General features: G+C 39.7%; 2 protein-coding genes across 6 annotated transcripts in view; one reads left to right on the top strand and one right to left on the bottom strand.

The window, feature by feature from the left end:
• Positions 1 to 4,477: 4,477 nt before the first annotated feature.
• On the bottom strand, positions 4,478 to 19,026 carry ECD (ecdysoneless cell cycle regulator). 2 transcript variants are annotated; one of them, XM_075216564.1, is made up of 14 exons: positions 18,919 to 19,026; positions 17,371 to 17,589; positions 17,132 to 17,249; positions 16,871 to 16,958; positions 14,729 to 14,904; positions 13,666 to 13,858; positions 13,380 to 13,508; positions 12,812 to 12,937; positions 11,453 to 11,538; positions 11,086 to 11,192; positions 9,688 to 9,874; positions 8,993 to 9,060; positions 6,189 to 6,394; positions 4,478 to 5,968 (listed from the first exon to the last, which is right to left on the bottom strand). In XM_075216564.1, the coding sequence occupies exons 2-14, from the start codon at positions 17,573 to 17,575 to the stop codon at positions 5,723 to 5,725; spliced, it is 1,935 nt and encodes a 644-aa protein (XP_075072665.1). In that variant the 5' UTR covers positions 17,576 to 17,589; positions 18,919 to 19,026; the 3' UTR covers positions 4,478 to 5,722. The 2 variants fall into 2 exon arrangements, with proteins under 2 accessions (XP_075072665.1, XP_075072666.1); XM_075216565.1 differs by having other exon boundaries at positions 4,478 to 5,965.
• Positions 19,021 to 22,525, top strand: part of FAM149B1 (family with sequence similarity 149 member B1) — a 23,033-nt gene continuing 19,528 nt past the window's right edge. For 3 of the 4 annotated variants that reach the window (XR_012693365.1, XM_075216568.1, XM_075216566.1), the window contains exons 1-3: positions 19,021 to 19,131; positions 20,738 to 20,822; positions 21,758 to 21,862. Coding sequence is in view for 3 of the 4 variants with exons in the window: in XM_075216568.1 (XP_075072669.1) it covers positions 20,776 to 20,822; positions 21,758 to 21,862 (152 nt within the window). In the remaining variant the exon portion in view is untranslated. Of the gene's footprint in view, positions 19,132 to 19,160; positions 19,229 to 20,737; positions 20,823 to 21,757; positions 21,863 to 22,525 lie in introns of those variants that run through there. The other variant, XM_075216567.1, reaches the window with a different exon arrangement.

Here is a 22,525-nt window from a genome sequence, read left to right as displayed (position 1 = left end):
TCTTCTTCTACTTCTCTTTGACTTGTCTTTTCTATGTGTAAAATAACTATCAGCAATTTTGGGGCTCAATCCAGTTTCTCTTACCTTTATGACTTTAGGCCTATGAAAGGACCAAGATTTTAGCTGAACTAATTTGGGTACAAGACTACAAATATTTTCCTGGACAACAGACAGCACAGTTTGAAACATATAGTCTGTGGAACAGTGTTATGTGTTGAAAAGGAAGGGCCAGTGTTTAGTTCAGTATGACCTGGCAAAAAAGTAGGACGAAAAGAAACTTAAGTGATTGCTTGTGATTTGCACAAGAGTGTGACTGCCACAACTGTTTGGATTACTGGTTCTTGGGAGGACTGTTTTCAACATTCACTAGAAAGTGCAAAGTGTTTTAGTAAACTATGGTGAATAAACAGAAAGTGCGCACCTGGGAGAGGAGTTCTGAGGGACTGACTTATAATGAGTTGAAATTGAGGTCACAAAGAGCAACAAAAATAAAACTGCTAAAACAGTTTAAAAAAGCAGCTTAGGATGCATGTCTTGTAAACGGTTCATTAGGAAGTGTCAATGCAGTGGAGAATGAAGATGCTGAAGATGTAGGGTAATAGGAACTCACAGGAGAGTATTTGATGTTGTCCTCTTGTACTAGTGCTCCAGGTAGAACGACCACCCCTCCTCTGCACCTCCTGCATAACTCTTACTATAGTTCTTAACACACACTACAACTGCACTAAAATATATGGTATTTACTATTGAATGACAATCTGCATCTCCCATATTGTTTACAAACATAGGACTGCACAGTTTTGGAATAATGAATGAGTGTGAAATGATATTTTGCGGGGACTGCTTGTTGTAAGTCTTTGACAGCAGTTGAGGCAATTATTATCAGTAGTTGCTATGTTATGGAAATCAACTTTTTTTTTTTTTTACTGAATGCTTTATAGGTTTTTGACTCAACTGATTCTCTTTACACAGAAGGGGGAAAAAATCAGCACATCAGCAGCAACAAGACAAGTCTCCGTTAAGCTCCTAACACTATAATTAACAACAGTGCTGAAGCTACGTGACAAAAACCTACCAACTGTTACACATACTTGCCAACTCTCCTGGAATGTCCGGGAGACTCCCAAAATTCGGGTAGGTCTCCCAGACTACCCCGGGAGAGCAGGCAAATATCCCGCAAACGGCATCTTCCTGTCAAAATGACGCGATTCGCTGTGAAGCGCGTCATTTTGGCCCCGCCCCCCGCGACAAAAACAGCAAGTCTCATTTTATCACAAAGATAAAAAAAGATATTAAAGCTCTCACTATCTGTTAATATAGTAATTCATAAAAATACTTTTTTTTTCCACCGCCTATGAAACACCTATCAATATGTTACTGGTGTGTACTGTACATAAAATGCATTTTTAGTTGCTCTTGATTGCAAATATGTGTTCTAGCATACATACACGACTGTCATCGCTATTACTCGCCACTTACACCCGACCTGTGGCTAGTGTAAGTGTTACGGCTGAAAATTACGTACCTCAGAGATGCCCAGAGCTTGAATCTGACAGATACATGCGCTCAACCTTGGCACACGCTTACTATACATTGTCTATGGGCATTTGCACCTTCCTCCCCTATTCCACCCTTGAAATTGTAGGACGTTGGAAGTGACCTTTGCGTTTGAAGATGAACTGGGCGTACTTGCGCTCACTGGCGTATTGTCAGTTTCTGGGCATGTGCAGAGCAATTTTACACAAAATACGGCGTGTATCTGCCTTTACTGTATGTATCAGGCTCCTGTTCTTCACATCAATCAGAAATGAACAGTTCTTCCCAAGTGCATATAATGACATTTAGAATATTTAACACATCTTTTAAACATCAAAACGAACAACATTTTTGTTAATTACTCCTTGGAAGTTTATGCAAATGTACCGCAAAACCCAGCGAAGTACATCAACATTCTTTTTAATCTTAAGATTTTAGGTAAAATGAGAGGTATAATTTTTATACAAAGCTAATGTTCATTTTATGGGGACATCAGTGAACAGGATGTGGGTACACAGTGCATGGATTTGATTAAGTACACCAGGGATGTGTACAGAGGGTAGAGGTCTGTCATCCTGGCAGTCCCACTTGCAAACATATGCACTGGTAGAGCACACAGTTCTACAGACTGTATAAATCTGAAGTCATCACAATCAAGCCCACAGTAAATGACCTTATATGTATGAAAGTAAATTCCATTGTAAATGCCATATTTGACATAACCTAGCTGGAATAGCAAAATGTGCTATAACCCATAGGGTTAGTAGCTTAGAACTACAGCTGTCCAACTGAATCCTGCATATCAAACTTCAGCTGGGTGCCAGCGTCAATATAATGTATTGTATCCAAATTTGCAAAGTTCATTGCACAAAGGACTTATACGAAATGTGTATTTATTATATCAATGTTTTTGGGTACTTTTTTTTTTTAAGACTTACAAAGGAGTCATTTGCGCCCCAAAGTGTTCTTGTAGTAAAGACACATTTCACAAAAGTTCGATGCTAACTTTTCAAGCTTGATTAGGATTAGGTTTGAGCTGTCTCTGTACATTGTGACCAATGAAAGCAATTTAGAGATGTGTTGCTATGGCCTATAGAATATTTGTGCTATTTGACCCATCTTATTATTTAATTCTTTAGACATATCTTTAAATATTTTCTCCTGATCCCCCCCCTCCTCTCTCATGTATCTGACTGTCTTTTTGCCATCTCCTCTTGGATGTCTTCACGTTTTCTCAAAACGAACATTGATAAAACCGAGCTCATTGTCTTTCCTCCTTTCACACCCTCATCCCATCTTGATCTCTCTGTTAACAACACTACCATCTATCCATTTCTCAACTCCGCTGCCTGGGATTCACCCTTGACTCTTCTCTCTCTCCTTTGCTCCCCACATTCAATCTCTTGCCAAATTCTGTCACTTTCAACTCCGTAACATCGCCCGCATCTGGCCCTTCTTTTTCTCAGGATGCCACGAAAACCATCATCCATGCTCTCATTATTTTCCTGTCTTGATTACTGCAACCTTCTCGTCACCAGCCTCCCCCTCAGGTCTATACTCAATGCGGCTGCGAGACTCCCCCTACACTGGCTCACCTTCCCCTACAGAATCCTTTTCAGACTGCTTACCCTGACCTACAAGGTCCTCTCCCTCTCCACTGCCCCATACATCTCCAACCTCCACTCCATACCATTCCCTGCGTTCGGCCAATGGCAGTTGCCTCTCCTCTACTCTGACTACCTCATCCCACTCCAGAATCCAAGATTTCTCCCGGGCTGCCCCCTCAAATGGAACGACCTCCCACGCTCCATCCGACCAATTTGTGCACCTTCAAAGGAGTACTTAAAACGTCTCTGTTCCTCAAAGCATACCACCCTTACTCCTGCTCTCCTCCCCTCTCATCCCTTGTCCCACTACTCGGTCCTCTGACTCCCCATTGTGCCTGCTGTCTGTTTAACCTCACTTTAGGATGTAAGCTCTTATGAGCAGGGCCCTCTATCCTCCTGTCTCTATACCATTTCTTCTGCTCCAACTCCACTATGCTAGCTATGTTTGAAGCTATTGAAGTACTGGTATTTTTGTACACTGTTCTGTAATGTATTACCCTGTATGGTCCACTGTCTGCTTTCTGTACGGTGCTGCGGAAATTTTGTTGCGCCCTGTAAATAATAATAAACAGAAAATACAGTTGCTGGGAGATATACAACTTTAGTTACCAGGAAGGAGGTGGGGCTAAAATCAAGAACAAAACTTAAAAATTCAAAATACTCATTATAAAATGAGTCTTTGAAAGTATCCACATAGCATTAAAGGTCTGTAAGAAATGTGCAACCTGCAAGAACTTAATTCTGTGGCAGTTTGTGGACATGTTTACCTATATGATGTGTCTTTCAGTGATGAGTACAGAGCACTTAGGCTGAGTACACACTGCAGAAAATTCACCCTGATGCGATATCGTGAACGATTTTACCAACAACTGAAAGTCCCGATCAGCAGCCGATTCATGTGTACACACATACACGGTTTATATGATTTACCTTCAGCTCTGTGCTCTTTATCTGTCATAAACATCAGCTGCAAAGATTGTGACTCTACAGATATCTGCCTACACTGCTGGTGGTGAATGCATACACACCTCAACATTTGCCCGACATCGTTTATACATATTTTTAGTCAGTTTATAACACCAAACGATAAGATGTACTTTGATATGATAAAACATGATCGTTGGAGCGTACAAATTAACACGATATTGTTTTATCGTGTGATTGGCAATCAGGTGTAGTGTCTACCCAGCCTAACTGTACATACATTTCCTGTATTTATTAAAGAAAAAACAATGCACTCCAGAGTAAACAAAGTAAATGTCACTATTTAGATCTCTTACTTTTTCCTGAAGTAGTGCACTATCTATTATATAAGGCAGAAAGGAAACAGGTACTTTTAGCTCAAGTTGCAGATTTTATTAGCTTTGTTATAAAAATATTTAAAAACAGAAAATGTACATTAAACCCTCTATACATTATTTACCTTTGACAAAATAGAACAAGATTCAAATGGAGCAAACTTCATAAATATGAATTTCCCATCATCTAATTAGGACTCAGGAAACATCTTCATTAATAATATTGCAATCACAGTCCATAACCTTCCTTCTTATATGTATTAGCATCTGCTAGGCCTGATTACTGTTCAAAAATGCTAATAAACTGTATGATTCAAGGGTATTTGCGCTTTTCTTCCCCACCATCCAATATATTTTATTAATTATACTTGCCTGTCCGGCAATTAAAACACTGACGGCACTGTCTATACCGTTCAGCACAAATACTCACCCCCTGTGGGGTTTACAGAGCTGTATCTTTAAGTGCTTGACTCCACTAAGTGCTGTACAATATAGTACATTATAACGAAGCCTGGCAGACAAGTCCCATAGTTTCATGTAGTCCTACATCCATGTACATGTATTTTTACAGGTCGAATATATAACACATTTCAGTGGTGCTCATCTGCATCAGACTGTGTACACAATGATCTGCCAACCCCTATAAATGGTTGCTGTACTCCAGGAAATAAACAATAAGCAGAGTCTCCAGCAAGTAATGGAGAACCTGTGTAAGATGTATACAGTCTGTAGAAAATACGTGAATGGTGACCATACTATGATTTTGCACATCTGGTGTTGGCTTGGTTGACATACCTGTCATATTGAAGGCTATTCGACTTTTTGTTTGAAGTCATGTGACAAATAAAAAAATGTTGCATAATGTTTACAGGAAGCATTGTACATCCTGCTTTAATCCTTGTGGATACCATGAATAACTTGCTGTACATGATGAAAGGGTTCTGCATGGAGGAAGCTAGCTTCTATTCACATACTCTTTAGCATTAGTCCCTTAAGCAGTTGGCAGAAATTATTCCAGGGTCCTAAAACGCTTCCACTAGGTTATTGATACGTTATATAAAACATTTACATAATCATTATGAATGCGCTATAATTGTAGGGCTGAAAAAAAATCATACAAATATAGAGAAACTGGCAGTTTAGTGACCCACTCCTCACATATAGAGAACAGACCATAGATACAAACTAGAAAGAGGCAATAGTTCTCATTTGGCCTTACAGAAGAGTGGGTTCTGGGGAGAGGAACCTTGGCATAGTGAGCTGGGTGCCTCTGGGCTGATGTCAGTGCTTAGAAGTATTATCAAATGTCTCCTGGTCAGTGTTGTCAGGAAGGTGTACTCCCATACTCTGTAATAAATTAGAAGCTGGTCCAGCAAGTCCAGATTGAGAACTGTATGATTCAAGGATATTTGTCACTAGATTTAAGTCCACATCCACAGGGGCCAGGCCTGACACGTCAGCACTGATCTCTTCTTCAGAGCTAGAGTCGTCAGCTTCAGAGGGCACGGGATTGGCTGCTGCTCCCTGCTTAGAAAGAAAGGAACATTTGGTATAATCTGCATTGGTGACCTGCTCACATTCTTCTCAGAAATCATAGGAGTGGACATCCACATAATAAGTAGCCCCAGCTTTACATTAACATCCTGCGTTCCCATCAAGTAAATGTAGTTTTGTCTGTTATTCACTTGCTGCAATAACCATATTTTGCTTTTACTTTTACTTACGACACAACAATATTATGTCTTACCACATTTTTTTTCTTGGTGAAACTTTTCCCAATGTTTGTTTGAGCTAATTCTCTGTCCATGACATCCATGTAAGAGCGCAGGCTTCCCAGTGCATCTGCACTCAGCGGTGTGGCCTGATCGCCATCTAGATCTTCATCGCTATCTAACAGTTCAAAGTCTTCCTCAGAGTCTAGATCATCTGAATCCAGTTCTTCTAGACTTGGACCTGTGCAATCAAATCCACAGAGACGTTTAAGTCATCTTCCTAAATTACCAGAAAACATTGAAAATATTAATTCGAATTAGAATGGCTTAAGTCACAGAACTCTCCCTGTTTATCTATATGCTGTAATCAATATGCGATCACCAAAATACTTTTTTGCCCGGCTGCTCAGTTGCTGTAGATGTCTCTGAGCAGCTTCGAAAACAGGGTGCTCACTCTGCATCAAATCAGACTTAGGGGGCTCAGCTTGCTAGGAGCATTCCAATTGTCTTCCTGCACTCTAAAGTACAGAAAGCTCTTAACTGTTGTGTGGAGTAGAGGTGTAGTCACCCGTTTAACACCTGCCTGCCAATATTTCTTGCTTAGATTCTGGTCCTGACCACTGCTTGGATTTATATTATTCTCTAGAATGTTGCCTGCCATGACCTTTGACTGACAACTCTCTGGAACAATGCCTGTCCTGATCCTTGTTTTGGACCGGATTATACACTGGAAAGCTGTCTGCCCTGAGCTCTGGTTTAGACTTTGACCACAACTTGGAGGCTGTCATCCACGCAGACATTACACCGGTCCTGCGCAAGTACCTGCATTACTTGTCCACAATACAGTAGCACCTGACCTGTGTCTTCTATATATCTAGCACCAGGGTCAGTTCTGGAATAACCCCCTACTAGTATGTGCCTCAATCCTGGGGCAAGCAATCTACCTATAGGAACTTTACGCTCTAATGGTTAGGGGCCTGCCAAAGGCAATGATTCTAGGGGTTCATTCCAGGTACTTGACATCTGGCCTCACAGAAGCTTAGCCTGTTTGGACATACAGTTATGGCCAACAGTTTTGAGAATGACACAAATATTATTTTTCACAAAGTCTGCTAGCTCAGTTTTTGTTGATGCCAATTTGCATATACTCCAGAATGTCATGGAGAGTGAATAGATGAATTGCAAATGATTTCAAAGTCCCTCTTTGCAATGACAATGCACTTTATCCCAAAAACAACATTTCCACTGCTTTTCAGCCCTGCCACAAAAGGACCAGCTGTTATCAGGTCAGTGATTCTCTCATTAACACAGGTGAGAGTGTTGACGAGGACAAGGCTGGAGATCACTCTGTCATGCCGATTGATTTAGAATAACAGACTGGAAGCTTTAAAAGGAGGGTGGTGCTTGAAATCATTGTTCTTCCTCTGTTAACCATGGTTATCTGCAAGGAGACACGTGCAGTAATCATTGCTGTGCACAAAAAGGGATTCACAGGCAAGGATATTGCTGCTAGTAAGATTGCACCTAAATCAACCATTTATCGGATCATCAAGAACTTCAAGGAGAGAGGTTCAATAGTTGTGAAGAAGACTTCAGGACAATCTCCTAAAGTTGATTCAGCTGCGGGATCGGGGCACCATCAGTGCAGAACTTGCTCAGGAATGGCAGCAGGCAGGTGTGAGTGCATCTGCACGCACAGTGAGGCGAAGAATTTTGGTGGATGGCCTGGTGTCAAGAAGGTCAGCAAAGAAGCCAATTGTCTTCAGGAAAAACATCAGGGACAGACTGATATTCTGCAAAAAGTATAGGGATTGGACTGCTGAGAACTGGGGTAAAGTAATTTTCTCTGATGAATCCCCTTTTAGATTGTTTGGGGCATCTGGAAAAACGCTTGTCGGGAGAAGGAAAGGTGAGCGCATTCTGAGACCATTTATGTATAGGGTTGCTTTAAAAAGAAGGGTCAACACTGCAAATATTGACTCTTTGTATAAACTTAATGTAATTGTCAATAAAAGCCTTTGACGCTTATGAAATGCTTGAAATTTTACTTCAGTATACCATAGCAACATCTGACAAAAAGGTCTAAAAACACTGAAGCAGCAAACTTTGTGAAAACCAATACTTGTGTCATTCTCAAAACTTTTGGCCATGACTGTACAGCCTTCAGGAAATATTCCCAACTCAATGAACATTTTTTGTGTTACTGTAGTTGTGTAACAGCTTCTTATAGACAACAGGTGGTGGCAGTGTTGAAAATGTAAGAAACATGCCCCCTACTCTAACACCTTACGCATTATAACGTAGAATTTATAGCTATAGGTAAAACCAAAAAAAGAAGGAGTGCGGAAAACTTATGTGCCACTGGTGGCTCAAACAATTGTACCATAATTTGAAAAAAACAGATTATGCCACTGCTGAAAACAAGTTTGAATCTATACTGAAGTTCATAACAATGTGCAAATCACTCACATTAAATAATAAACTCAATTAAAACTACAGTTGTAGTGATGACATCCCCAGTACTCTAATGACAAGACTATAGGGGTCCTTTTCTCCCCTGGAGAAGTTTAAAGAAATACAGTGCGGTCCTGTATTATTTTCATAATAGTGATTGTTACTGACACTGTGCACTAAGCGCTGTATTGATCTAAGCAGTTCAGGTACCTTTCCATTCCAGGAGTGAGGACAGTTACGAGTTACTCTGGAACTGCAGGGTCCATTATGTGGGACCCCCACACATGGGGAGCAGGTTCACCATTACAACAGGTTTAACTGGAGATCTTTAAAATAGGCACATAAATACAATTAAAAAACATTTAAAAAAACAAAAACCACTCACCAAGAATTTTTTCCAAAGCACTCGTGAAAGAATCAACATCGAATGTAATTGGTGCTTCAGGTGGATACCTGGATATACCATAAAAACACAAGTACTGGTAAGAGTGGCTATTCTACATCCTAAACTTTCCATATCCCAAGAACAGTGAAAGGATTAAACTGTGCAGTTATCAAATGAACAATTTTCTGCATTGTTCTTTACGGTGTTATATTTGTGGCCTGTGTTCTCTTGCAAATCCAACACATCTGGTCCATCACTTTCACAAATCATTACATAGATGGAATAGACCACAACGCACTTTAACAGCTAGGAGAACAGGATGATCTTCATTGATGTGGACAGTCATTACCATAACTTTTACTAGTAAATGTCTTATATGTTCACAATCTGGAGGCATGTTTATAATGTGTTCCAGTCACACTGACAGACTGATCAATGCTGCTTTTTAAAAATCAATTTTAGCTACATGTATAATTAAAAAAAAGTTAAGCCTTTTGCTACGAAAATAAACTACAATTAGTATGTAAATGATAATTAGGTCCACAAATCATGATTACCCAGTGGATTAATAGAACAAACTATTTGTTTTCTTCTCTTATTACAAGGCTAAAATAAGCTGGTAGTTCTGAAATCCAGATAACTGTGACCAATAACATCCTAGAGAAGAATGACATGCATAGTGATTCCACGCCTACCAGGGCACCTCTGCTCCTTCATGTGATGACACCTTTGATATAAATGCCTTCATGCTGTCTGTCACTTCTGACAAGTTGTATTTCTCCTCGCCGTCAGAGGATGGTGGGGGAGCAGCTTCCTTTGGACCTGCAGCGTCCTGTAAGATCTGCTCCAGCTTTTCTGCCGATATGTCCAACCAGCTGTCATCTTCAACCAAAGAAGTGCATTAGAGCATGTGGTATAACAGGAGAGAGATCTATCCTACCAACCTTACTAATGAACAACAATACTGTGTACTATGCTTGAAATACCTTTAAATAAACACATTTGCAGCAGTTATAAATAATACTAATTTAGGGTCATTTTCAAATGTGGAAAAGTGCGATCCATACAGCAAGTGGCCTTTTGTGATGGGTCTTTTTTTTCTCAAATACATCTGTTTTTTAAGGGTTGGTGTGTGCACTTACAGGCCCAGATGAGGAAATAATGTGCACAGTCCTATTGGAGGAGTTGGACGTTATTTGCCAAGTGCAGTTTCGGCGACACAGTGTACCTAGTTTTGCACTTAAGTAGAAGAACAAGATTTAATGATTTACAATCTGGAAATTGACTTCAATTCTCCGGATGGTCAGAGGGGCAAGTAACACAAAAACTTGTCACAATATTTTTAGTGGGACACAGTCTGCATCTTCCAGTAGCGGATTTTGTAAGTGCGACCAATGGAAGAAAAACATTCAAACACACATAAAAGTTACATGTAATAAAGAGTCACAATATCCCCTCGCTCAGGATTAATGGAAGCCATGAATGGGGCTGCAGAGAGCAGTATTTTAGGAGAAAAACTAAGAAAGATTAAATTAATGAAGGGGCTGGTTCTACAGTGGCAATATACTGAACCTCGATATGACTTTACCATATCCACCGTGTGCATAGTCCAGAGCTGGCCTGTCCAACCTGTGGCTCTCCAGGTGATGTGAAACTACAAATCCCAGCTTGCCTTTCCTGCTATTGACTGGCCATCTACTGGCAAAGCATGCTGGTGCATGCAGTTTCACAGCACCTGGATAGCCACAGGTTGGCCAGGTCTGGTCCAGAGAATCTGCAAATGGGGTCGTTTCTAGGAACCAGGAAACAGGCTAAGTGGACAAGTAGATTCTCTGGCATATAAAAAAAAAATGCACACACTGCAGGGCTCTATTTTTCAAACTTGTTAATAAGCTAAAGTTTTCTGCTTCAATTTTAAAGAAATTTACAGCAATACAGATGATAAGAATCTCCTTGCAGTTAAAGTGCTAATTGTTTTCAAATGTTAATAGGTTTAATTACACCTGACACAGTCCTTTAGCTATGGCACTATGAACATGCTGCGCTCCCTCGGATGGTGAAGGATGTGAAGAGTTTGTCTGTAATCCATTTACCTTCATCTGCAGGAAGATGAGCCTCTTCTTTCTTTAGCTCCTCCAGGTTAACAGACAGAGTGCTAAGCAATTTCAAGACTTCTTCACCAGGGCTCAGCGTTACTGAACTAAGATAATCAATAATCCAGGGTGAAAATACACTCAAAACATCCCCTATTATTTATATGTAATGTGTTGTTTTGTGGATTGACAATTCTGTCTCTAATGGGGGGCTCTCAGCGCGGATACACCCAGTTCTATATGGGAGACCAGTTATGATGAAGTGGTCTCTGATGGTAAATAATCCTTTTCATTAAAGTATATAGATGTACTATAGCTTTACATAGACTGCTCCTATTTGTCATTTAAGTTATTGTCCATAGCTTACCTGTCTGGCTTATATACTGACTGCTGAAAGTAAATCTCTGCTTTCTTCAGAAGCTCACAATACCGCACAGATCCCTCCATTTCACCCTAAAAGTAAATGTAAGTCACTGTTAAGGTATTTAGACAAATGTCCTGCTCTAAGGTACCACTATAATAACAGAATGTTAGACTTTTACTAGTGTTAAACAACTGGGACAGAGTGGACGTGTCGTACAGACCCACTCTTTTTGGTCTCATATCCAACTTGTACAAACCAAACTTTAAACAGAGCTTATTCAGTAGTGCACCCAGTAGTGTGGTGATATACTCTCTCTTCACAAAGACTATGAAGAGGCCCTGGAATTTCCCACCATGCACTACACCAAAGTCAGGTGTTTCTGAGAACAAGTCCTTTGTTTATAAACTCAAGAGGACATAAATGTATGCCCTTATGCACTGTGCACTCATGTACCAGGTAGTACAATTACGTCATGGTGTAATCCAGGAAGTGGGATGCTGACAGTGCTGGCTCCTGTGCGACAGCCAGTGGTTGCCGGCTGTTAGCTCCTGCATAAAGCTTCAGCTACTGTTCTCTACTGATAATCCTGTGGGCAGCCCGGTGGCTTAGTGGTTAGCACTTCTGCCTCGCAGAGCTGGTGTCATAAGTTTAATTCCTGACCATGGCCTTATCTGTGTGGAGTTTGTATGTTCTCCACGTGTTAGCGTGGATTTCCTCCGGGTGCTCCGGTTTCTTCCCACACTCCAAAAACATACTGGTAGGTTAATTGGCTGCTAACAAATTGTCCAAATTGTCTCTCTGTCTGAGTGTGTGTGTGTGTGTGTGTTAGGGAATTTAGACTGTAAGCTCCAATGGGTCAGGGACTTATGTGAATGAGTTCTCTATACAGCGCTGCAGAATTAGTGGCGCCATATAAAATGCTGCTGCTGATGAGTTACCACTTAAGTGTGCATTTGAACAACTTTTATATGGATATCTTTTGGATATATATGCATTGCTACTATTCATATGAAGTGTTTGAAAAATAAAACAAAGGACATTTCAATAAAAAAAATTCAATAACCTCCCCGCAACCAAAAATACATACAATTTTTATTTATTTTTTTAACTGACTAACCTGGCAATATCTATATAAATATATAAAGTTCATGGTGCTGAAGCAGCTGACAATTTTCTGCAATGATATTTGCACATAAGACGATTTCTGTTTAAACTGACAGGTTATAATCAATGCAAATTTAGATTTTCCCCAATGCACTGGATTACAATAAGCATTGGTAACATATAGAGCAATTTTCTCAGTTCTGTTAGTAAAATAATAATAAAAAAGATAGAGAAGACTGCATCTAAATTAAATAGTACCTGAAAGAAATCATTTTTTTTCAAGGTGTCTAAAAATCCAGTCCACAGCGGGCTCTGTAAGGGTCGCTTTGTGGCTTCTGTGGCAGATCCAGCACATTTGGAACACAGAATCTCGAAGCCATGTGCCTAAAGGAGAAGAGGGTAGATGATGAAAGGTTATATAGTATCCGCCAAGCTACAACAGCACAGAATGGAAATATAGAAACCCACATCCTGCATCTTCTCTGGCCTTTTCATTATAATGAACTTGCCATCTACACACAATGTAGGCAGTAAAGATATTACAGGATACCAATAGACTAGTAAGTTTCTTGGCATCACACTCCTTAGTGAACACACATTTTAATAACAAGATTAATTCACTAGAAATTCTCATGTATTCCGCCACAAAATAGCTGCCTCTACTGCTAAAAGGTTACTGGTTACTGCTGTACTTTAAAGACAGACAGAGACAACTGTTTTACAACAATATAAACTAATGATGATTCTACAGCCATAATTCTTAGATTGTAACATCTATATTTGTACAAAAGATAGCTCAGCAATATGACGGGTGGATAAAACGTACCAGCTTCATTCCCAGCTCATGTGCTTTGTACTTGGGATGTGAGAGGGGAGGAAGGACGAATCCACTGCGCTTGTCAGGATGAAACCTCTGCTGGCTGAGTTGAGCATATAAACATTTGGTAAAGGTCACCTGAGAAAGAGGATGAGAGACATTTAGGGGGTATATAGCAAACATATCTAAAGCTCATTAATAAAAACATATCAAAGTCGTTATAGAGACATGAAGGATAAAGCTGGATGAGGATAGCGAATTATATAATTAATGATTATATAAGGAGAGTTCTTACTGATGTGAAGACACGTGTTTCAGGTAGGAAATGATGAAAAGTGCGACAAGATTTTAGGTCAATGGGATCCCGGAGATAAAATGCTTCTACGGCTGCCGATACCAACTGCGGCCGCTCCTTCACTACAGCTGCAATCGCAGCAGGAACAAAGCAATGGGCTCGATGGAGAGACTCCTTAATCTTTTCAGGGTACCTAAAGAACATTTGAAAGGGGATTAGTTACTGAAAACAGGAAAATAATACATTTTTGTTATGTTTTACTAATATTTACCAAAAATCAGAGGATTAAGACATTTTTTTTTTTATAATCGTTAAAACCTTAATTAAACAGAGCCTTATTTTTTCTAAATATTTTTACAAATGCATATTTGCATCATAACTGGATGATTTTATACACCAGCTTAATATTACACTTACCTGTGCCCCTCTGTGCCAACATACCCCAGGGTTTCATATAGTGTTAGCAGTAAATCCAGCTAGAAGGTACAATTTTTCACCTTGTTAAAACCATGGTGTGATGCAGGCGTGGTGGTGTGTGTGTGTGTGTGTGGGGGGGGGGGGGGCGCGGGGGCACAATTTAAATGCACATACTGGTTTAGAGTTTGGAGGCAGAAGAGTCCTAGCTTAACTCTAAATAGAGTGAAAGCTGCTCAGTATTTACATGCTACGTGCAAAAACAAACATTCGAAAATAAAATGACACAGTCACACCTTGCAGCACAGCATGGTCTGTCCAGCTGCACCATTTAGCTTGATCTGATGTAAACTTTACATGAGGCCCACAGTGTTCCACAATTTAGACATTAAGTGAAGCCATTATTAGCAAACTGATGCTGATTAGGACAAGTAAACTGAGATAAGGACCTATATTGTTTGAGGGGGTTGAGACTAATTAAAATAAATAAAAAAATGTTTCAATTCATTTGTTAAATACCAAAACGATCTTCCCAGATTTCCAGGCATTTTTAGAAATCAACAGTTTGTGATAAAAGTTTCCCTTTCTGTGCATTAGAAGCATGAATAAACAGCAGGACATCAGAGACTGAGGGGAGGGATGAACATACCCTTTAAGTCGGCGTTTAATAGCTTTTGAGACAGATTCAGTTGCTGAAACGTTCTCTGGGTACGCGGAGAGCAGCCGCAGAGCTTGGGATATATTTATATTGGACGATTGGTCAGACAGATCTTCCTCCTTCTGCTGCAATGGGATGATACACAACCTTCCACAGTAAAAGAAAACCTGGGGAGTAAGAATCAAGTGTTGTCAGAAGCCACTATTTATTGTGCGCTACACATTATCTATATGGGCCAGCATCAGGTCAGATAAGATCAGCAGAATTAAGCGTTCAAACAGCCCTTAAACTATGGCTGACTAGTCATGCTGACGATACCTCATCATCCACTCAGAATTACAGTATTTAAAGAATAACATTACTGCTTTAGGTGTCCCATATAACATGGCACTGCCAGGTAAGGTGAATTTTTCACCCTACCCAGGGCGCCATTAGCCGGAGCGCCTTGGGGGCTGCTCCATGCTGCCATTTTATTCAGGGTTTCATGGTTCGTCTCACAGTCCCAACTGAAAATCAGGACAGTGTAACGCTGTGATAGATATGTGTGAGCAGGAGGATCATTCAAAAGCCATTACATGTGCAATATTTTAGAAACTGTGGATTCCCATTGGTCATCTTGCTCAAATTCCCCTCAGCAGCCATTTACAAGTGGTGAGCAGAAATATTTCCCACGATATCTGAGACTGCAGCTTTAACACCTCCGCCCCTCTTCAGAATGCAACAGCCATCGGGGGACCCACTGAGAAGGTGGATCGGGAAAGCAAAGGCAAAAACACTTTCTTATTTCTCTTACCTAACTCCACCCAGCACCACAGTGTTCGTTTTAGGTGGATTTTATTTAACTCATTAGATTGTAAATTTAGGTTTTTCGGTATCAGGAAGATACAGAAATGAAAAGAGATGGTCAGACTGGGGAAGTTGTGAATAGACTTAAGCAATTTTATTAATAGCCATGAAATACGAAGCAGAGGAAGTCATAAGCACTGTCATGTGACATGAACCATACCTGCACTAGTAGAAACTGGACTAATAGTAGAGAAATTATTTGGAGATTCATCTAATATCCGATCTCACATAATACAGACTCTAGACTAGGCTAATAAGTATCCTCTGTGGTTAGGACTAAGTAGCCCTGCTCAATACTGCACATATGACACTTAATGAGGGGCCAGAAGCCCAGGTCATATATCAGAGCACTATTGTTTACATTGTGTTGCTTCTTTGTATTTTAAGCAGGATGTTGACAACGGGAGGTGGCTTTGTAAATCATTTTGCTTCATTCTGACTGCGATCATTTAAATGCTAATTCTTCTATGTGTCAATGTCATGCTACTGTAATTTTAAATAAGAGCAGGGATCCTCCATTATCGTGCTCAAGTGGCTATGAAGACGTGGCCTGCTGCATACTAATTCCGTGATGGGATGCTCAGAGGGACATTGTGGGTTAGTGCAGTTTCTGCAACAGGACAAGATTAGAGCCAGCTATAGGTTTATTCAGAGCAAAGACTTCTGCCCATATTACTTTTATTACAGGATACTCCAGAAGATATGGAGTTGGTTCTCTCGGAGCCACAATATCGCCATCAGCATTTGGACAGATTCTGCTATGTTTTATGGAGCTTACTGGTGGACAGGTGCAGTCTATGTATCATTTTGATAAATATTTCCGCATGGTTGTTAACACCTGGACATACGGTAACAGTTACTAAATAGGTCATCCCATTCTTTCTGTGTAAATGTGGTTTGTAGGTTCGCTTCCCACTTGTTTTATGCTGAAAATTTAGTCAATGATGTTAATATAAAGCTATACCAAGATGTTATACCCCATCTATGAATTTGGGATAAAGATTTAGATAGTAACGGAGATGGGGAAAGTTTAATCTTTCTCACAAAAGAAATTAAAGTCGGAAGACATTGCAATGAGGTTCCCAACTGGCTGTTACGTAGTGATCTTTTCCCAATTCTGCAGAATATCCCCAAAATGGATTTAACACCCGATTTACTGAAAGGCTGTAGTTGGCATGGCAACTCTATTCCTGTCATAGTTACTTACAGAACCTCTGTTCTTCCCGTTCTTGTTTACCGCCCCATTGAAGCGCATAGATATCAAACACCACAAAGAAGTGTCCTTACCCGATTGGAGCTATTCTCTGGCTTCAGCCACTTGGGCAAAAAATTAGCTGCTTCAATCAACAAAAATTCGCCATCGTTGTCCTCAACCCTGCATTAAATATGGGTAACACAAGAGAGTCTCATTTACTGAATATGTATATATAGAAGATCCAGTCTTCTTCTTCTACCTTGAGATCAACACAGTTCTGCCCTAAGAATTATCCACTTTAAAAACAGCGTTATTGATCCTTTAACAAATGCAATAATTAGGAACCATAGTACCTGGCCGCTAGTTCTGGGAACTCCTTGGTAACCTGTTGAATTAGGAAAACGATAAACCACTCATCCTCTATGTTATCACCAAAACAGGTTACTCCTCCAATATGAGCAGGAATATCACCTGAGTGATAAAGGGAAATAAAATATTTCTGCATTTATTCTAGAAAGTGAAAAGTTCTGTATTTGCTACACCAAAAAACACATAACAAAATGTGTGAATGTACATGAAAACATTTCATTACCTTTTCTTGACTTAAACTTGAGATTGAACTGTTGTTTTTGCCAAATATAGTCAGCCAGTAAAGGAGCAAACTTTGCCAATATCCGCTCTATGTACTGCTGCAGAATTTGCTTGTGTTTCTCAACATCACTTGGTACATCAGGCACCAGGAAAAGATGATATTCTACAAAATCTTCCACAACTTCCATTTTATTTTTTGTGTTCATTTTGTGTTTAGTTTCTAAAACATAAAATAAATAGCTTTGAAAGAAGATGGTACTTTTAGTACATTTTTCTCACAGTAGTTAACTTTAAGGCCATGTACACAGATGTTAATTTTAAACCTTTAAAACGAGTATTATTACAGCCAATCCAATGTGCTTTGTCGCTAAACATCTAAAAATAATGTAAGTTAATGTAGTACACACAAACTTTCTCACAAGTGTTTGTGTAAATTTGGATATTGCCTGCAAGAAGCATTATGACAATTTTTATTATATAAATAGAAAACGATGGTGCAAGGAAGCTTTGTGCAACGTTAATGGATGCTCTATTAAAGAGAGGACAAATATTTTGTCTATGCTTTTAACTAGAATTGTTTTTCAATGCCCATATGAATGTAAGCATGTATGTCCTAAGAGAGAGAAAAAAAAAAAAAGTACATTACTTTAAAAGTGGACCTGTCACCTACACAGTGGAGGCAGACATTTATTTTGGCTGAACTAATATTTGTAATGTAGTCTACTAACCCAACCTGCAATATACATCATGGGAGGATATGTTTAATTTTTACATTAATTACCATTGTAACGAATTTGGGGTCTAGCACAAACCACAGATGTGGTAAAGATAGTCCCAATGGCTACTTTGTTTTCAACAGGCAATCTGCAAACAATATATACATTTAGTTTAGTATATTGCATCCAGCAAAACCATGTACCAATTGTGTAAATCTTACTGCTTATGATCCTGGAAGTATTTGTCTCTGAGAGTGGGGGTTATATACTAACAACAATGATGGAAGTCCCAGTTAGAGAAGTTTTTTGTGATGTTGTAATACTCCTCTTCAATAAATATTGAACAATAAAGCCCAGAAAAAAGGAAAGAGTACCTAGGATTGTCCTTGGAAGTTAGGGACAATTGATATATGGAGTAACAATAACTAATAGACACTATAATAATAATAAAAGTAGTTATCATCCCATAACAAGGATCACGTTTGAAAATTCAGGTGGACAGAGAAGACATAATTATTAACCATTCCTAATTTGAATGGTCAGTACCAACATTTAAAGGTTTACCCCTGGAAATGTCCCTACTTTTTCTATCAACCAACTACACCATAAAATGCCCTTTCCAGCATATTAACTGTAAATCTTACCATTTACACGTCAAATTCAGTATATATGAAATGACGAACATTGCATTGATAATTATCGTACAGGACATACTAGGCTGCGCTGACCCAACAGCAAAGTGTCCTTTATATTTATAAAATGTCGGCAACTATGAGAAGAATAACCCTTAGAAGTGGGAATAGTGTGTGATGAATGTACAATGACTGCGTTACCTGCGCTGCAGACTCCCCGATTCCCTCTGCTGGTGATGACAAACAGCGCTGTCAATCTACAGGCATAACATGCTGGGTGACGTCATCACTGTGCGCCCCGGTACGGACATGCGACTAGCGGCCGGCGCGTTCTGTGACGTCCCCGGGTGTCATGACGACTATGGAGCGTCTGTACGGCGGCCTGATAGCTGCGGGGCGCAGGAGGCGGTGAAGGTAATAGGGGTCTGTTCCTAAGGGGGGAAGGTCCGGCAAGCAGACGCTAACTGTAGAGAAGAATGGCTTCAGCTATTAAGCATGAACTATTCAGAGGGTGACTTGCATTTAGGACACGCTAAACAATCTGTGGCTCTCCAGTTGTTGTGGAACTACAAGTCCCGGGATGGTCAGACATTAGGAAGTACATGCTGGGGCGGAGCATTGAAAACCCTGAGCCGGTTTCCAGTTAGTTCACATGCATGCTTCATGCCTGTATAATGAAAACCACAGGCATGCAACATGTGTATGTCATCTCTCCAGATCTGACCTGGCAATGTGTGTTATATTAGGCGCACCTTTGAACACACTTGTAATTTATTAAATGTGTTTATATATACAACTAAAAGCACTGTCTGCAAATATACTTTTTTGTTCTATGTCTCTGGTACATTAAGGACCATTAATACCCTAAGGCAGTGTTTCCCAAACCCAGTCCTCAGGGCTCCCCAACAGTGCAGGTTTTCTGGATCACATGTGACATAATTAGGACCACCTGTGGATCTGTTACAATGCGTCAGTCAGTAATGAATACACCTGTGCTCTAGCAAGGAGATATGGAAAACCTGCACTGTTGGGGAGCCCTGAGGACTGGGTTTGGGAAACCCCTTAGGGCCTAAGGTGAGAATCTTCTCTCAGAATATCAGTAACAGGTTCTCGCCATTCCCTCTAGCAAGAAGTCGGATTTGTCCTTCCTCCCAAGTGCCTCCCCTACGGTGCTCCTCATAAATATATTATATTATATATATATTTTTATATATATATATATATATATATATATATATATATTATTTTATTTTTTTCAGTATTTCTTGTGCACTGCTTTATATCGGCATTTAAAAAAAAAAGTATTTTGTATGCATTCAAGTGATTGCTTTCAGGTACTAAATATGGTTTTAGGTCATAAATATGGCAGTATTTAGTGAGCATCATGAAAAGGGCATTTCATTTTCTGCATATAATACTCCATGGGCACTGTGGTATAAGTAGCTTAGCTTGTTCGGAGCTTGACCCTGACAGAGTTAGCATTCAATCATCTGGGGAGAGCATTGCAGGAGAGGGATATTCGGATCACTCTCCAGCAGCCTTTCTGCTCTCCCCTGTGTTAATTAAAGTAAGTGACTTCTGCGCATGTGCGATCGTAAGTCAGAACCTGGAATTTACTTTTTTCTAAAGACATCATTGCCTGGTCAGTGTCTTATCGAATGCGCTGTACAAACATAACTTTAATTGTAAATTGTTCCGTTATTTAATCTGTTATCACTGCAATGACAGATGATAATTAATGGGGCAAAAGTACAAATAATAGTAAATAGGCCCTATTGTGTTCTAATTGAGAAAGAAGTGGTACTAGTTGGGTTCTAACACTAAAACCAATGGTCTGGATGGCAAGAGACTTATTATTATTAACCTTTATGTATAGGACGTCACATAAGGTCTGCAGCACCATACAGAGAGAAAACAACAAGACCGTGCATGATTTAATAGTTTATGTAGGGAGAGAGTTGAACAAGGAAAGCAAAATATGCCCAATACATTAACAAATGCACATTTTTCTGGATAACAGGCATTAAGGAGAAATGAAAGCGTGACTTGTGTAGTAGGATGATTTCCAGATACAAAAGGAAACCAGTATCACAGACTCTACAAATGTAAGTTTTATATACATCATCATCATTTATTTATATAGCGCCACTAATTCCGCAGCGCTGTACAGAGAACTCACTCACATCAGTCCCTGCCCCATTGGAGCTTACAGTCTAAATTCCCTAATATAGACACACACTCACACACACACACACACAGAGAGACTAGGGTCAATTTTAATAGCAGCCAATTAACCTACCAGTATGTTTTTGGAGTGTGGGAGGAAACCGGAGCGCCTGAAGGAAACCCACGCAAACACAGGGAGAACATACAAACTCCACACAGATAAGGCCATGGTCGGGAATCGAACTCATGACCCTGGTGCTGTGAGGCAGAAGTGCTAACCACTAGGCCACTGTGCTGCCAACTAGGCCAGTGGTTAGGGCTGTATTTGCTATATAAACAAGTTAGGGACAGGTGTCACACAATATATTAATGGTGCTTTCATTTACTTTGCAGTTTTAACTTTCTTTCTTTGCTACAGTTTTCTTTATCAAAACATATTATTCTCCAGCAAAAGAAATAACGGAAGATGGGGGGAAGGATTTTGGGTAGATGGACATGAGTATGTGTATAGATAACTATTTCAGGTCATTTTCATTCACAATGCTTAGGATAATATGAACTGTAAATACGGCCCTGGCTATGGTGCCCACAAATGGCACAAGAGCATGTGATTTAGATCTCTCTTCTTGTGGTGGCTTATTTTACATTTGCAACTTTTGTTTGTTTTTATTCTATAAATTGTATTATGTTAAAATAGTTACATCCAAAACAAATTCACTCAAGTGAATAAGGTTAGTTCAACAGCTTTTTAATTTGGCTAAAAAAAAACCAATACACCTGTATTTCCAGTTAACTCATAATACTAGGTTCCCTGTAGCCCTTATCATCCGGTTAATCCATCATTTTGTCATTAAATATTTGTTTATATTTTCAGTGCTCAGACAGTTTCAAAACCTGCAGAAAACTACCCTCCAGAGAAACCAGACACATTCTCCGCATCTCTTGACAGTGAGCAATATGAAGTGACTTCTGATGAAAGGTACTAATGATTCCATGAGCTGAATAGCATGAAAAGTTAATGAGTTATGATAACTAGAACATAGATAGACTGTAGAGTAACAATGTTAAAGAAACCCACTGTTTGTCTTATTAAAGTGTATCTTAACACAATATCTAGAGTATAATATTTATTAATATATATGTTTTTACCTTCCATGCTCCTGCGTCATCCTGGCTACACTTTACCACAGTGCGCCTGTCATGGCTCATATACGCTGTGGTTACTATGCTGGTACACCTGCATAGTAAATAAACAAAATCAAATTCGCCTGGGAACGTTCTGCTATTCTATTTGTTGCGGCTGTAGCGGTCTGATGCTACCGGGCACAGAATTCTGGGACATGCCGTAGGTGAAGTTGGCACCAGCATTGTAACCATGGCGTCTGTAAGCCATGAGAGGCTCACAACGGCGAAGAGGGGCCGGGATGCTGCAGGAAATTTTATTTCAGTATTGAGCGATCATTAAACAATACAATTTATACCTTTTTTTATTAATATATATATCAAAATATTCCTGTCCCCTGATTTCCAGCACCTTTTGCTTATTAATAAGACGTGAGCAAGGAAAGCCTGTTCACCTTTTCGTTGGTCAAGAGAAACTCAAAAGGGCATTTTACAATATTTGGGGGTGTTAACATACAAC

The sequence above is a fragment of the Mixophyes fleayi genome, chromosome 6 (assembly GCF_038048845.1).
Source record: "Mixophyes fleayi isolate aMixFle1 chromosome 6, aMixFle1.hap1, whole genome shotgun sequence".
In the NCBI taxonomy this organism is placed as follows: Eukaryota; Metazoa; Chordata; class Amphibia; order Anura; family Limnodynastidae; genus Mixophyes; species Mixophyes fleayi.
This window is presented reverse-complemented; position numbering and strand designations above follow the sequence as displayed.

Bases quoted from the DNA above. Each gene is read 5' to 3' on its own strand.
- ECD (XM_075216564.1), bottom strand. From the start codon at position 17,575: ATGAACACAAAAAATAAAATGGAAGTTGTGGAAGATTTTGTAGAATAT. The intron at 13,859-14,728 runs GTATGTTCATCC...AATGTTCTTTAG, and splicing joins ATTAAACGCCGACTTAAAGG to GTACCCTGAAAAGATTAAGG. The intron at 12,938-13,379 runs GTACGTTTTATC...CTTCTCCTTTAG, and splicing joins ATGAGCTGGGAATGAAGCTG to GCACATGGCTTCGAGATTCT.